Genomic DNA, 16100 nt, shown 5'->3' with positions numbered 1-16100 from the left:
TCAGATGATGAAAACACTCAAGCAGAACCAACAGTGTAGCAAAGCAATAAAAACACAGAGCCAGTACAGTTTCTGGGTGGTATTAATAACAGTCAGAGGTCACTGCTGGGCTAACGTCTCCTCTCAAGACTGAATGATGAGCTAATGGTTGATGCTAGCAGACAGGAGAGTCTGGACTGCAGTACACACACGGGGACAATAAGATTAAAGTCAGTAAAGTACAGGGCAGAGGTACAAGATTTGTGTTGGTGGGGGTACTGATTGGCTTTGGGAATCAGCTGATTAGCTTCTCAGCACTCCCAGTTTACCACAAGGACACGAACATCACGTATGAACAGGCTTTACCCATTTTCATGTTAAATGAACAAAAAGGCATTTTTCACTTCTCAGTCGAGGATGTGGCAACAACACCGATGTCACCTCATTAAATACGGCGTGTGTCAATTTCTGTTGGGATTGCAGTAACACATCCCTACTATGTACAGACCACTGCGACCCCCTTACTCACACACACACATGTATTTAGCCCCCCCACTGGTATAGCCCTGTAATTACTGTGGGCAGATTAGCCTGGTCGTATCCAGCTCTGGGAGGAAGTGACATGACAGTTTCTGCCGCCCACAATTTCCTCTTACCTCATAGTATCGGTTCCTCTCCCTGCTTGCACACAGGCACCTACATGTCACAGGTTACATGACCATACACAGACACACACACTTCAACAGTATAACTGCCTAGTTTACGAAGATAGTGATAAATAAAACCTCGCTTTCACATCATGAGAATCATCCAGCGTTTGCATTTTTGGCTCTATCCTAATCTGTAATCTGAGATTACATCTAACCTAACAGATTACATCGCTCCGTCTGGACACATAGATGACAAAAAATGTCTGAACTGTGCTAGCCTGTAGTCTAGGACTGTCCTCTAACCATGTGAGATCATGGCCGGGCTTCTCGCCAGCGATGCTGGTTAGATCCGCACAGAGATGTCTTTGTTTATCAGTGGTTCATTGTCTGTGATAAATGCGGTGCGAACGCACAACACTCTTACAACTCAATCTCCCAAGAAATAGACACGGACAAAATAAAGATAGTCTCCCGTAGGGGCTTGGTGAGCAGATGACACACGGAGCCCAAACTCGCACAAACAGCCACAGTACGCACATTTACATGCAAACACACACATAAACACAGGGGCTGAGAGAGGAACTAACGTCACCCACAGGATCTTATTTATAGAGACTCTGAGCAGAAACACAAAAACAACAGGCGGACTGTGCTGAGAACATGGGTAAATAGCTCTCAACAGGAAATGCAAATGAATGCGTGTGACACCAAGGCCATTTGATGCCACCTGGTCGCCACTTTAAGTAGATGTTAGAAGTTTATTTCCAAAGTTCACGCTCTAAAATGGAAGCAGTTAGATAAGACAAATAGGAAACTATGCTGGTGTATGATTTATTCTTTCATTTTTCATTTTGATACTGTGAATTAGAGCTAAAAAAATGTCTAACCCAATTAGTCAACTGGCAGAAAAATAAATGGGAGCTATTTTGAAAATTGGTTCGTCGTTGAAGTAATTTTTGAAGAAAATGTCAAACATTCCCTTGTTCCATCTTATAGATTGTGAGGATTCGCTGCTCATCTTTGTCTTATCTCATCGTAAATCTTTGCGTTTTGGAGTCAAGCAAGCTACTAGAACTAAACTGTGGGCATTTTTTGCAACACTTACATTTTAGTATAGACCAAACAATTGATTATCAGAGATAATAATAATAAGTGAATTACACTCAGGGAGTATTTTGTTCATGTCTGGAGAGTGATTGAAACATTTGTACAAAAGGGCTCCCACCTCCAGGGCCAATGTTTTCCACTCCAAAAGCAGGCCTACAATTCCTCTGGGAGCCAGCTATTCCATGTGGGGGTTTTCAGGCAGACAGGGAGGATGAAGTGATCTCTGGATGACTAAAGAAATCTGCCAGCCAGCTGAGAAACAGGCTGGGGGAGTGTAGTTTCTCTCCACAGAATCTCCATTGGAAACAGAGGCTCGGTTTGCATTTGGTTGCTTTAAGGGTGGAACCAGCAGGTCTTGACAGTTAACTGAACCGTCAAATCACGCCTGAGTAGGGCAGGGTCAAAAGATGGTTAGTTATCATTTCTCATTGTAATCGCCTGTAAGATTTCAGTTTGGTCTCTTCAATCAGACCCTATAGCAGGTCAATCAATAAAAACTCAACACTGATCAAGCTCTTTTTGAAATTTTATAGGACGGCCAAGGTTAAGTTTCAGCCAATAAGAAGTGCAAGCATTGTAGAATATGTGTGTGTTTCTGTTTAACAGTATAAAAAATGGTTCATCGCAGTCTTTTCTCTAAAAAAAATACTTCAAGTACTTGATAAAGAGGCTGGCAGTGACGTCCCAGTTGATTCTGATTAACATTCAGTTGTACAGTATGTCATCAAGACAAGACAACTTGTTTCTCTTCATCTTATCACTCTATTTACTGTTGATGTGGTCTTACAGGTTATGGTCAAAGATATATGCGGAACATACGGAAGGAAACAAGTGTAGATACTGTGCTCAAAGGGAGTGAGCAGCACAGGGGACGTAATGTAAGGTGTCAGTTGCATTGAAAATGAAAGTGAAACTAATGAAACTAAAGTGACGCACAAAAAAGACAAAGACGCGGCAACTCATGATGTTCACATCCAAGTCATGTGCACACATATGAGCAAACGCACCTACACACGCGTAAACATGCGGGCCAATTGTCAACTAAACCACCCCCACCTAACCGTTCCGTCCAATCAGGCCTTCCTGTACGGGCGAAAAACACTTGAGCTCGATGGTGTTGACCCCACTGAGATTGAAATCACACTGGATGATCAGCATCCTGAAGTTATTTTTGCAAAAGGAATAAAACTAATGTTCCTTCGAAGCTTTTAAAGCATTCAGATTCTGTCTGAGTGCAGACAAAGTGTTGCCCTACTTCCTCCATTACTTCTATTACATTGTGCATTTTATATTGGCAGAGGCAGCACTCTTGAGCCAGCTGTGTGGGTACAGTGGAGTTTTAAGCCGGGGATAGTTACAGCACTGACAGCTTATTTCTACTTTTGGCTCATTGAGAAAGCCAAACTGAATGAGAGGGTGCATTCACCAACCCAGAAGTCGACAACTTAAACAGCTAAAATATCAGCCATATCACAGATCCCCGACTTAACTAACCTTTCATCTAAATGTCCTGCTCCCCTCTCATCTACGCTTCTGTTAATATGCTTTCACTCAGTAATGTGGCTCGCAGTATTTTCCCCCGAAGACAGTAACAGGCATGTTGTACAATCCTGGCAGTGACAAGCTGTTTCGTAAAGTCAGCCCGTTTCTTCATCAGAGCGATAAGGCGGGTGAACAACTGTAGCTGGTTCAGTGCTGAGTCAGACGACTGACGTCACACAGGCACAAGTGGGTTGCATGTTAGTAAGCAGCAAGGTTATTGCAGTTTGCTGTTCATGTCAGGCTGCCCTGAAGCACGCCATTACTGAAACAGGCTGCTAGGTAACTAGCGAGCTGATTTCGCAGGATTAGGTGCACAGATGAGAGAGACCACCTGAGGTGAGAGGCCAAACCCCAGATTGAATTATGGTGAGGTTAGTTAGCAACCCTGCCACGTACTGGATTACCTGCCACCTTGAGCTACTGCATCACACCAATTAGATGATTTATTAACAGACCATTTTTTGAGGAGACATTTTGACTTGTCATAGTAGTTAAAGCACAGGTGTAATTAATCTTATTAATTAATGCTTTAATGGCTGCATTCAATTTATGTCAGCCAGTTCCAGAGAGTCACTGCTTGTGGAGTCAAAGGTTTACGTGTTAGCCATCGCTAATGTTATTATTTCCCTGCTATGTTGAGACAAAATATGTGCTGTCATAAGGTCTGTAAGGTGCCAACGAATGCAGACAGAAAGCCAGTTCAAATTACTACACATATATTTGTTTCTGTGACAAAAGATTGCATCTTACATTCTTTAAACTTGAAGGAATACTTCATTCTGGGAAATGCTCTTTTTTAGTTCTAATGCTGAGAATTAGATGAGAAGAACGATACTGCTCTCTCTCCCTGCCCACAGCCAGGAGGCAGTTAGCTAAGCCTAACATACAGATACACACAGACATGCGAGCGGTATCCATCTTCTCACCTTACCCTCGGCAAGACAGTGAATCAGCATTATTCACTGTACTATTTTTTTTTTTATAAGCCTAACTAAGAATCATCATCCAAACAAGTTTCAACTTTTTCCACACAAAACAAAACCTGCCTTAAGGCAGCAGGAGCACAAGACACATGGTGGCATTGCAATGAAAAGAAAAACACTGGACCAAGGATCAGTGATTAGTCATTACCAAGAATGTGTTGGGTGTATGCAGGCTGCCAGCCTTCAATGAATACAGAACTCTAAGCCGAAACACATGATAACTTGAGCAGCAGTTGTCAATAATATCTTCTGTAATGAGTCAAATCTGGACACTACTGCTACAGTATGCAGTATGTTTTTTTATGTCTCAATTGGTCTTTACTGTACAGTTTCACATGTGACAGCAGCAAAGCACATGTGTAAATATTAACATTAATGATGCAGCCATCAAATGCCATGTAGCTTTGTCTTCAGGGTAGACTCTGATGTCTTAAATCTAATTAACCACCCAATTTCAGACAGACATCTAAATCCATCTGTTGCACAAAGATGTCTTATTCTTGACTACCATAAGTAGGACTAATTCAAATTCTGGGTACATTTTTTTACGTAAGATCTTTAAAAAATGGTTGACCAAGCAACTGCATCATGCGTCAATCTGCTGAGCTCCTTTCACAGGAGCTCCATCTGGAAGAATTCAACAGTTAAAGGACATTTTAAGTTCAGCTGCGCATGTAACAATACAAAAATCTTTCAGAAGCATAAAATCTCAGTGCAGTGCAGACCTGTAGAGCTTAGTACTTCTACTAACTCGTCAGTCGAGCTCAGGTTTGTTTCCTTGGGCAAATAAGCCACTTTCCACTCTCGCTGCTCGCTCCACAACATTGTTAACAACCTGCAAATCATGTGTCATCTTTTTTTCCAGGTGTAACTGACTTTTTCCATGAAAACATGGCTCTGAGTTAAGCTTGTGGTAGGGTGGATAACCATTTAGGATTAAAATAAATCAGTTCTTGTTTTGGGGAACTGTCTTACATTAATCTAAGAGCAAATGCACAATGATTGGTTGAAACTGGCCCGTAGTGTTGTTCATGTTGTCACTGTCACAGCTCACAGTTAAAAGAGCCATCATTACGCTGTTAGTAACATAGTGCTTTTTTGTATTGTGACTTCAAATATTGAAATGTTAAATGTCAAATGTTAAAATGTCTGCAGAGAAAAAGGTCTGTTACGCAGTATAAATAGACCTGCGTGAGTTTGCTTGTCACTTGCTCATCTAGCCCTTTTTATTTGAACCGTGTAACCAGGTCAGTAGGTTGACTCTGACTGAACTCAGCACACACTCAGTAAAGAAATGCTAAAAACAAAGTCATTCTGGCCTGTTAACAACATGACAGAGCCGTGTTTCAGCATTGCTGGGCAACCAGAGTGCATTGAGCAGAGAAAGTGAGCGAAAGGCATCGGATTTCACTGTGCTGATGTCGTAGGTAAGAGATACAGGGGTCAGAAGTGTGAGACAGACTTGACCTGAGGTTCACTGAGCCCTGTACATCAACTGAACTGTCATCTGTCTGCTTCGTTTTCCCATTAGTTTCAACACACAAATGGGGTCAGTGGGTACACAAGACAAAATATTGCCAGACACCAGCCATATGAGCCTGAACTTACCTTGTAATGTCCCCATGTTCCATCCCTAGATGACAATATTTATAAATGATGATCCCTGACTCTGCTGAAATGCTCATGGATAATTGGTTAAAAGCGGCCATTAATGTAGAGGGAGGAATGTTAACCAGGCAGCTGACTCATTAAATCAATATTATAAGCTCATAACAAGCCATGAGTGGCCTTTGAGAAACACTCACATGCCTGGTGTTGAGTCTACAGCTAACATTGAAACCTCACAGGCCTTCCTGCCTACGTTCCACTCTCTGGACAGCTCATGGTCCTGACCTCCCACCACCCACTGCTCACAGTCATTAAACAGCCTGTCATCAGGATGGGAATCTATCGCTGGTCTGAAAACGATAGCTCTGAATCTGTGGGGACGTTCAAGAAAGTGCAACTGGAGGAAAGTGTAAAAGAAAAATGTACCATCGTGAAACCAGGCTGTATAAATGCCTGTCAAGTTTTAAAATACACAAACAATTGCATCAGCGAAAACATTTCACCTCATGCGGAACTGAAGGTGCAAGGTCACAGGGGAGTGGTAGTGAGGCAATGAGAGCAACATGCTACTCACTACAACACAGGCAGGTAGGGAATTAGATGAAAGGAGTGACTGAAGGAAAGGTGAGAGACAATTATAACTGGTTTGATCCTGATGACAGCTTAAACGCTAATGCAGGCACATTTGAAATCCACACGGCTAGAGGTTAGCCACCAAAGACCTATCTTTTCACAAACTCCCTGCCAAGTGGATGTACAGCACATTTCAACAAGTGCACATGGTCTGAGTCTCATGAGAAAGTTCGGATGGATAATCTTGGGATATAACTTTAACTCTAGTAGCTGTTTCACCACAATCACAGCTGACTGATGTGAAAAACATCCAGACTACAGTCATCGGTGTGCCGTCACTGTCTGTGGGAGCATGTAGCACGTCACAAACCTGCTGCAGAATGAGGGCCTCCTACTGGTACAGGAGTGTGAGAAATACTGTGTTGATGTACTGGCACTACTCACAGTGGTATGTGGCATAGCTTTCTGAGTTAATCTCCAAGAAATGACATAGGCCAACCTGGCCAGACCTGTGGCGGTAGTGTCAAAATATTAACCTAGTGCTTCCATTCAAGACAATGAGCATCCAATATGTGGGCCCGCGCCAGCCTAGAAGCCTGTAGCCTGTGTTATTGACAGCTGAGGATTAAGAGGTTGAAGCCCCACCCATTCAATGTGTTTTCATGTTCTTTGTTTTACCTATTTCTCTGGGGAGTTGAATTAAAGGGGTTCATGTCTAAAAGCCAAGCTCTAGCACATTGTGTTCTGAGGGGCCAAGAGGGGAGATACAGATCAGCTTGTTGAGGGGGTTTCCTGAGGACTTCTACTCACCGAACATTTTCGATAACCCTTCACAAATGCAAGGCTCGAGTCCAAAAGGAAAAAAAACAAAAACAAAAAATGACCCAATGAGTGACCGGCAGAGAAAGCCGTTGACCTTTTGGAAATTTTCATTGTACATTATACAGCAGGACTGCTTTACCCCTGAGCTCTGGTTTCCCATCAGCCCTTCCTGTGACGCAGGCCTGTCCTTTCATATATAGAAACTGACCAGCTGCTGAGAAAATACCCCATGTTCTCCACACCCTCTTCAAAGGCTGTAGTGATCAGCTGTGGCTGATCAGCTGAAGAGCCAGAGAGAGAGACAGAGACAGAGAGAGTGAGACAGAGAGACATATAACAAATGTTATCCCTTTTTGCAGTAAACAACCACATGGAAGCAATTTCTAAATTCATTGTTAACATTATCTTATTACTAAAAGGAGAAACAATGTCTTAAGGATCCAAATATCAGAAATATCTCCTCGGCCTCTGAGTCTTAGGGGATTGTGTGGAGAAAAGGACCTCACCCTTTTAAATGTAATACAAACGATGCTGACATTTGCAGCAATGTTTGAACTGTTCAAACCGCTGCTGCTGACAGTTAACAAGCCATCTAACCAGCAAAATGACATTAGTGGAAGGACTTGTCTGTCATGGATGCTTCTTTCCAAGTTTGTCGAGCAAGCCAAGGTGCAGTACAAGATACGTGTCCATGACAGTAGACAAGAAGGGAAAATGATCACATTATTATATATTTATCTATGACTATATACCATAAACTAGTGCTTTCTGTTCTGCTGTCAGTTTGTCAGTATATCAAATAATTTTGACTGCATGCCTACTGATATATGCACATATAGAGGGTGCCTTTCTCAGACCAACCAATATAAAATGGGACTGATTTTGAAACTATTCCTTCAAGATCTGTTAAAGGAAGTTTTGACAGGAAGAATCAGAGGACGCTCTGATATCTCCCATGTTGTCGGGGGCCACAGGCTCCCTGAAAAGTGAAATCTGGAAGCCCACCATTAAGCAAACATGAACAAAGTGAAAGGAACAACGTAAATTTGGTAGCTTCTTGCGTCACAACAGCTGCTGCTCAGATCTTTGTTTCTCTCAAACAGTTGGACACACCTGCAGGTAAGGTTGTAACCCCTCCCTGCTAGCACCTGTGTCACATGATAATAACACGACTTTGACAACTAATAAAGTCGACCAAATATTCACTGTGATGAAGCTTTTATGTTATGTTTTATGGCATATCGGCATAAAGCGAAACCAATAGCTGCCTGTAAGGTAGGAAATCAGTCTAAACTTCCTCAGCAATAATGTTGAGTACACACAGTTTGGAGGTAACATGCTACAAACAGCTAAAAGCACTGGTATGATGCTTTAACAATTAGCATACCTATAGCAACCTTCTTCGATGGGTCAGACAGCAGGCTGATATGCCTGAGAAGGGCAGTTCTCAACAGGCCGCGGTATTTCACACACAACCCATGGGCGTGACAGTGACCCACATGTAGCAGCCAACCAGCCAGCTGGTTGGATGCGGAGGTGTTTGCCTACTAGCCAGGAACATTAGCCTCAGCGAGAAAGAAATACACACAATTAGGACTGACTCCTTGGGACTTTGAGAGGGTGGCCTCTACTGCAATAATGGCGGAGCTTTTGTGTCAAAGAGATGCTTGTTTTCTCCTCCTCAGGCATGAAAGCGAATTTGTCTTGCCAGCCAGGTCTATTTATATTCACAAGAGCATTCTTCAGCATTAGCACAGTCACATGGCCCGCCGGGCAGTGGATATGGCCTTGCGATACATTGGAGGGGCTCTGCATCAGCTCCCTCAGTCTAACAACACCAAAAAAACACAAGCAGACTTGATTTCTGTTTTGTCATTAACGAGTTCTTCATTTAGCCTATGAGGTATAAATCAGATCAGTCAACATAGTCTGGTGTGTCACAGCCTGGGCCCCTGATTGAATGACTGTAGGCAAAAAGCACTGAGTGGGAAGGTTGTGCAACGTCAACGTCAGAGAGGTGCTTCACTGTCGCCTCAGCCCAGTTGAGATTACAGGTTGGTCAAGCAATGAATGAAGGTGGGTGTTCTGCAGGCTGGGAGAAAAAGGGTCCAATATCACAAAATCCCCATTCATTCTTTCCATATGGTGAGTCATAAGTGGCATCACGTCTATCACCTCAGTAAACAGATCAGTGAGACAGAAGCCTGAAACAGGTTCTCTCACTTTGCAGCGGTTCATGGTTGTGCCCCAGAGAAGAGGACACGCCTAATTGCAGTGAGTCAAGGGTTCGCGACAAGCAGGAGGCTGTTGTGTTTCTGTGAACTGTGAGATACATAAAGGCTCCATATGTATCCCATCAATGAGTGAACATGAGAGTTTAATTCACTGTGGAATTTAAGGGAACTTGTGTATTAACTCGCCTGCCTCCAAAGGAAGGCCAGAGCACAAGGTCAGACAGAGAAGAGCACAGTTTCAGTGAGTCCTGCTTAAGGGTACCTCAGAGGAGAGGATGCTTGCTAGCACAGGCACTTCAACCAGGGTCCTTCATGACACTCTATACACACTATTCCACTATTCAAGGCTGCCATACTGTGTGTTGTCTCAGACTTACACTGCACAGTGACACACTGTGGCTCAGTAGTAATTCAATATGATCATACAAACATGATTCCAGAATGTGATAACTTGCTCATTCTTTTTGAAATTAAACATATCATCATGAACATCATTGCTGTAAATATATACTTATTCAGGATTTGATGCCAGCAACATGTTTCAAACAAATTGGGACAGGAGCAACAAAAGACTGGGAAAGTTGTGGAATGCTCCAAAAACACCTGTTTGGATCCTTCCACAGGTAAACAGGTTGATTGGTAACAGGTGATATCATGATTGGGTATGACGGGGGCATCCTCGAAAGGTTCAGTCGTTCACAAGCAAGGATGGAGCGAGGTTCACCACTTTGTAAACACCAAACTGTTGTTGGTCAACACAGTTCATTTTCAAATGACTGCATTCTGTTGTTATTGCTTTAAACAGCTTTTTTGTATTGGAAGATTAATACATGGAACGTCAGTCTAAATGTTTTGTATGTAAAACTCCATACATTTACCACACTGTGATCATGTATAAGAAAAAACAACTCTTACTTATATTGTGGATTTCCACCATTTTGCCCAGCCCTACCTGACATCTCATGTGAGCTTGTTCAACAAGTTAAGCATCTTCTGCTGTTTCCCACACCAGAGATGTACAGGTCTGGAGGGCTGACGAGTGGGTTGTCAATATAACTCCTGGCACTAACTCAAAGGAGTCAGGTTGGCTTTTTTTTTCTATGCATGCCTCAACCTCTACCTCAGGGAGCACAAAGAAGTCACGCTCACTAACCACACACACCAACACACCCACCCACACCTACACCACTCTGTGAGGGTGTCCTGGTATTTAATGAGAGCATGTGAATAATTCAGCCTACAACAGGTCTGGAGGAGGAAAAGGGACTTAAGCCATCATTAACTATTCACACTATAACAGTATTATGACACATGCACACACACATTTGGATGTGCAAACATACTGCATACACACTCTGACACACATAAAGAAAGACCTTTGCCAAGAGTATCCAACCATCTGCTTGGACCTGAGGCCTTGGCTCTGATGCTACGAGGAAGATAAGATGTGCTTTTTGGATTCTGACATATTGGGCGCTAACAGAAGCATATAGTACCCAAACAGGAAAACAGCACTTCGTATGAAAACTCTTTAGTTTCCAGATTTGAAGTTGTTCTGCGAGTAGGACTGGGCAATAAATCAATTTAAGCATTAATCATCATCTTTATGGGCAACACAACCATCACTATAAGGTATCATGGTTCACAGCCATTACTCAGTTAAATTTCACCATAATCTGTCACAGCAGGAGCTCTAAGAACATATTATTTTGTAAATGATAGTATTATATTCTAGAAAAACACTTTAAAACCATTCGACCCAATAAGATAAAGACAAGTTTAACTTTTTAACATGTGATTTTGAGCACTGTAAATAGCATCGGGAGAGGTAGTGGAGTAGTCTGTAATTGCAATGTTCCTGGTGTATTTTGGCTGAGGACATTTGTTTCATGTCATCATGCCCTCTCTCCCTCCCCCACAGGCACTCTAGACTGTCATTTGTGCAAAAATTAAAAAAATAAAAAGTCAAATTAATAGTATCTAAAAAGACAAGAAAAGTAAATATTGAAGACATAATAATAGAGCTGCGACAATTACAACATTATCAATTCTGAACATACTGTCGACTCCTATTTGCAGGACAAGTGCACTAACATTTGGTAGAAGCGTTAACAAAGCATGTTGTTATCAGGCCTGCAAACAAAAGCTGTGAAATGATTTGATTTTGGGGAGAGATTTCAGCTTTACAATTGTGTGAGAGGCCCTTATTCCTCTTTTGGTTTGCCAGCACAGACCTCCACCTTAAAAACAAGAGCTCTGCGCCACATGTGCTTGAGTTTGAGGAAGTGTCTATCACGCGTCTGTTATCCGTCTCAAAATAAGCCATCTGCCTGACTACTTACAAAAACAACAGTTTGCTGCATATCCCATTCATAAATAATATATAGAGAAAAGAGATCTGTTTTCACAGACCTCCTCCTCAGTTGAGGAGTCTTCCTCAATGATCCATCAAGCTTTGCCCTACACATAGTCACTGATGGCTGATAAAGACTGGGCCCATATCAGCACCGTCATCCTCTGCTGAGGGCCCTCACTCTCAATACAACAACGCGCCAAGGCTGCATCTGAATGCTGGCTGGCTGGTTAGCTGGATGATTGGCCTAGAAAGGAAGCAACTGGCAATAATCTGGAGTCTCTGTCTGCACATACTGATCACAGATGCAAATGGGGAGAAAGAATATCTCCACACAAACACAGACACAAGACTGTGGACAATAAGCACCCTTGGTTTAAAAACAATCATTTCAAGTTGTATTTAAATGTCAAAACGACACCTCCACATGGACCAATTCACAGACGAAAAACTAAGCTGAGTGGAATTTGTGTGGAGTCAGCAACATCAGAATAAACACGCTTGACAGTTGGTGGGGGACGTCAACCAGGTAGGCTAGTTGCAGGAAAGAACCAGACATGACCTTTTAACCCTGCCCCAGCTGAGAGATGGTAGGGTGAGAGGGGGTGAACCACTCCCCTCAGTAGTACACACTACATCATCTCCTCAAGTATGACCAGTCACCAGCCCCTCCCTTCTCTTCCTATGGAGGCAGCTCATTCCAACGTGCACACAAAAGCTGGGTTTAGCTGAATGGCCTAAATGGCAGCAAAACTCCTGGCCACGGCAGCTCAGACCAGCTGAATGGTCCTCATTGTGTCCCCATGGTCACAGGGGGCGAGCAGAAATGGGTTGTTTTTTAAGAGGCCATTTGGCAGGCCCGTGTTCTTATCCGAGCAACGCAGGAACAGGCATTTCCACTTGGTCCAGAGGAGGGCTTGTAATGGAGTCAAGAAAAATAGCCTTTAAGGTGATGACATGCCGCATGCATGCAGTCATTATGAGTCTAGTTGGCTTGCATCCACATGAACCTACAATACTGCAGACATTCAAATATTTAGCTATCAGGTCTGATCGAGAAAACATTTTACTCCCTCTTTTTACTCCCACTACATTCTCGCACTACATGTTGTCAGACAGTCAACATGTGGAAAACATACAATAAGCAAACATGGCCATCAGGATCATGTGACTATGGTTGTTTCTTTAATAAGAAATTGTATTGTTCACCAACCAAATCTCAAGTCTCACGTTTCTCTCCAGCACCTTAGTGCACAAACAGAAAGAACAGCCACTGTTCGAAACTGCATTACCGCATGTAACTGACCAAAAATAAAGGTGACATGTTTCGCACCTTAATCTGTCACCATGAGCAGGTCTTGAGTTTTGAAAAGGTGATTTAGATTCTGATATGAAGTAAAATGCATGAGTGACTGGTATCTGAAATAAACTAAAAGACAAAGGGATCGGCCATATGGACAAAATCCATGATGTCATTTTATATCATTGTATTTATGTAGATTGTGATGAAATACATTTACTTGGAAATAAATTATTAATGTGCAAAATAATGTTATTTTTTTATTTCTGGGTAATTCAGCAAAGGAAACCTTACCATACCTTACACACATATGAAAGTACCCTGTCATCACAGTGATGCAAAAATCATATAAAGATTCCATAAACCAGTCCTGATCATTGATTGTCCACAATACACTGAGAGATGCTGAAGGAATAGTTACCACAGAACAAATGATCGATAAATAATATGGCAAGATCACAGATGACAAATGTATATCATCTATCTATCTATCTATCTATCTATCTATCTATCTATCTATCTATCTATCTATCTATCTATCCAAATCATGTATATGTAACATCATATCACCCACCCCTCAAAATGACCTGTAACTGTGGTTAATTGCTAGCATGTAGTGTGTAGTATGAACCTTTTGTAAGGAATGGGCAAAAACATTCAAAACCACCAGTCTAGCCCTTTAACATGTCAGGCCATTCAACTTAAGAAGTCTAAATTCAAAAAGCTCTATTGGTATGAAAGTTTAGCACATTAACGTTTGAGGTCAGTCAGCATTGAAAATACCTGCAGATGCACTAATATATCAGCTTACTTTCAATACTGGCCGATATGAGGTATAAAAAGGCACAGACAGTCCTAAATCAAGATTCTCATAACTAACAGTCATTAGCTTGTGTGTATGCATTTGTATTTTTTTTATTGTAATATCATAATATAACTGCCAAATGCAAATGAAACATATTGTCAAAGTCTTTTATGATATCATGTTTCTTTATCACAGGCATGATTGATGGCATTTGTATTAAGAGTCTTGCAAAAGGGCTTATAAAAACTGGTGTCAGCCTAACACAAGGATCAAATACTGGTTATCAGTTACAAAAACTATATCACACCCCTATAAAAACCGAATGTCAATCAGCATGGATAAGTTGGCAGAGAGTGGTCACTGCACAGCACAAATGGATTCAGTCACCTCAGCTGGAAGAATGTAGCCTGGGTCCCATGAGGCATGGGACGGGGACACTGTCAGGGATGTGATAGTGTGTGTGTGTGTGTCACTCACTGTCAGGGATGTGACAGTGTGTGTCAATGGGTGTAGAGCAGTAAAGGGGCTCACAGCTGCTCTGGGGGAGGGGTTGATTTGCACTATGCTTTGGATGAATGAATGGTTGAGATATTTGTAAACTGCAATAAACAGACACATCCATCACCAACCTACATCCGCAAGAAGAGAACAAACATGCACATGGATGCATCCACCTGACACAGATCTCAGGGTGGTGTAACCCACAGTGAGCAGCACAGGTATGTAAACCTATAATTCCCAGTAAAAGCAGGTTTACACAGGTGTGTAAGGCCCTGTGCACATCTTGCTGACCGCCCCAGTGAACGTCACTGAGGTCATGTACCACGTCTGATAATTACTGACATTCATGACAGACTGGATTTTCATATGACACCAGAGCAGATGATGACCGTGGGCCTTGCCAGTACAGCTCAACACTGGTCACAGTGACTCACAACTCGACAGCAATAAAACATTTTTTAGATGAAACCTGAAAAGCAGATGCCAAGTCCGAGGCTTCTATGATGCTATGCTGGAAAACCATGTGGTCACTGACCAATTAAAGTCCAGCCACAAGAAGTAGTGTAACAAAGATGACAGGAGAAGGGTCAAAGCCTGATAGCCAGACCTTGCCTCTGGCCATCCCAGTCTGTCAAACAGCTACACACAGACACACACACATACTGAGCTATGGCTTTGGTATTCAATCACACAGCAAACAGGGAGATTTGTCCCAGAAACACGTCTTTAAATCGACGTTTTGTTTGAAATGGTTAATGCAGACACGAAGAATTGGATGAAAGCCTTTCTCTTCCTGCTGCTGCCTGTCTTGCACTGCTAGCTCGCGTGCCCACATCCTGTATTAGCACAAAATAAGCTAACTAGCTGGCACAGCTTGAGCACCGGTGTGCTCTCATTCAATTCATTACACACGTAAAGTAGAAGAGCAGAAGGGAAACTGCCGGTTTAACCAATGCTGGTTAGCCCAGACAGCTGAGACACCTAGCTAGCTTGAAAATCTGCTATAGCATCCCCCCCACCACCCGCTCCCCATCAGCCCCCTCCCCTCCTTTACCTTCAGACAGCTCCAGATCCAACTCCGCCAATTGGTCTCTAACCTCTTTTGGCAGGGCGGACAAATCCACGCCGCGGTCTGCCATGACTTCGCCGAGAAACGCGAGTGCAGTCTAGCTGAAAAGAAACCAGGCTGTCGCGCGGATATGTTAAAAAAATTTAAAAATAAAACGCCCTCCCTCAAGACACAAAACAAGCATCAGAGTGGGAGAGACAGACCATCCGCACGGCTGGCCCCTCCGCCATAATGGGAAAAACTCACCAACGGCAACGAGCGGTCACGTGACTGCATTTACCTCGCCTGTACGTTAATTCAGCGCGTCCCAGCCGAGGAGCTCACCGGAACTGTTGCTCCCTCTGGCGTCTGACCGCAGGAACCGCACACATACCCTGTTAAAACCAGAGGACAGCGCTGTTCACTTTCATCATGTCATTTTCCAGCAAAGCACACACATTAAACTTCCAGTGGGCCCTTCAGGGAATCCCAGGAGCTTTGTTATTTGGCAAGGCGAGAGTGTGTCTGAGGACTTTTCACCTAAAGCTTAACTGTGGCTGGGAAGGGTGGAAAAAAGTGGCAGGATATCCTACTT

General features: G+C 42.8%; 1 protein-coding gene across 2 annotated transcripts in view; it reads right to left on the bottom strand.

Moving 5' to 3' along the window:
- The window catches only part of dip2ba (disco-interacting protein 2 homolog Ba), a 42121-nt gene extending 26374 nt beyond the window's left edge, over nt 1-15747 (bottom strand). For both annotated transcript variants that reach the window (XM_041945066.1, XM_041945067.1), the window contains exon 1: nt 15512-15747. In XM_041945066.1, coding sequence (XP_041801000.1) covers nt 15512-15596 — 85 coding nt within the window. In that variant the 5' untranslated portion in view covers nt 15597-15747. The remainder of the gene's footprint in view (nt 1-15511) is intronic.
- Nucleotides 15748-16100: the final 353 nt, after the last annotated feature.

This window comes from Chelmon rostratus, chromosome 10 (assembly GCF_017976325.1).
Source record: "Chelmon rostratus isolate fCheRos1 chromosome 10, fCheRos1.pri, whole genome shotgun sequence".
In the NCBI taxonomy this organism is placed as follows: Eukaryota; Metazoa; Chordata; class Actinopteri; order Chaetodontiformes; family Chaetodontidae; genus Chelmon; species Chelmon rostratus.
Note: the sequence above shows the minus strand (reverse complement) of the source record. Positions and strands in the feature narration are given on the sequence as shown.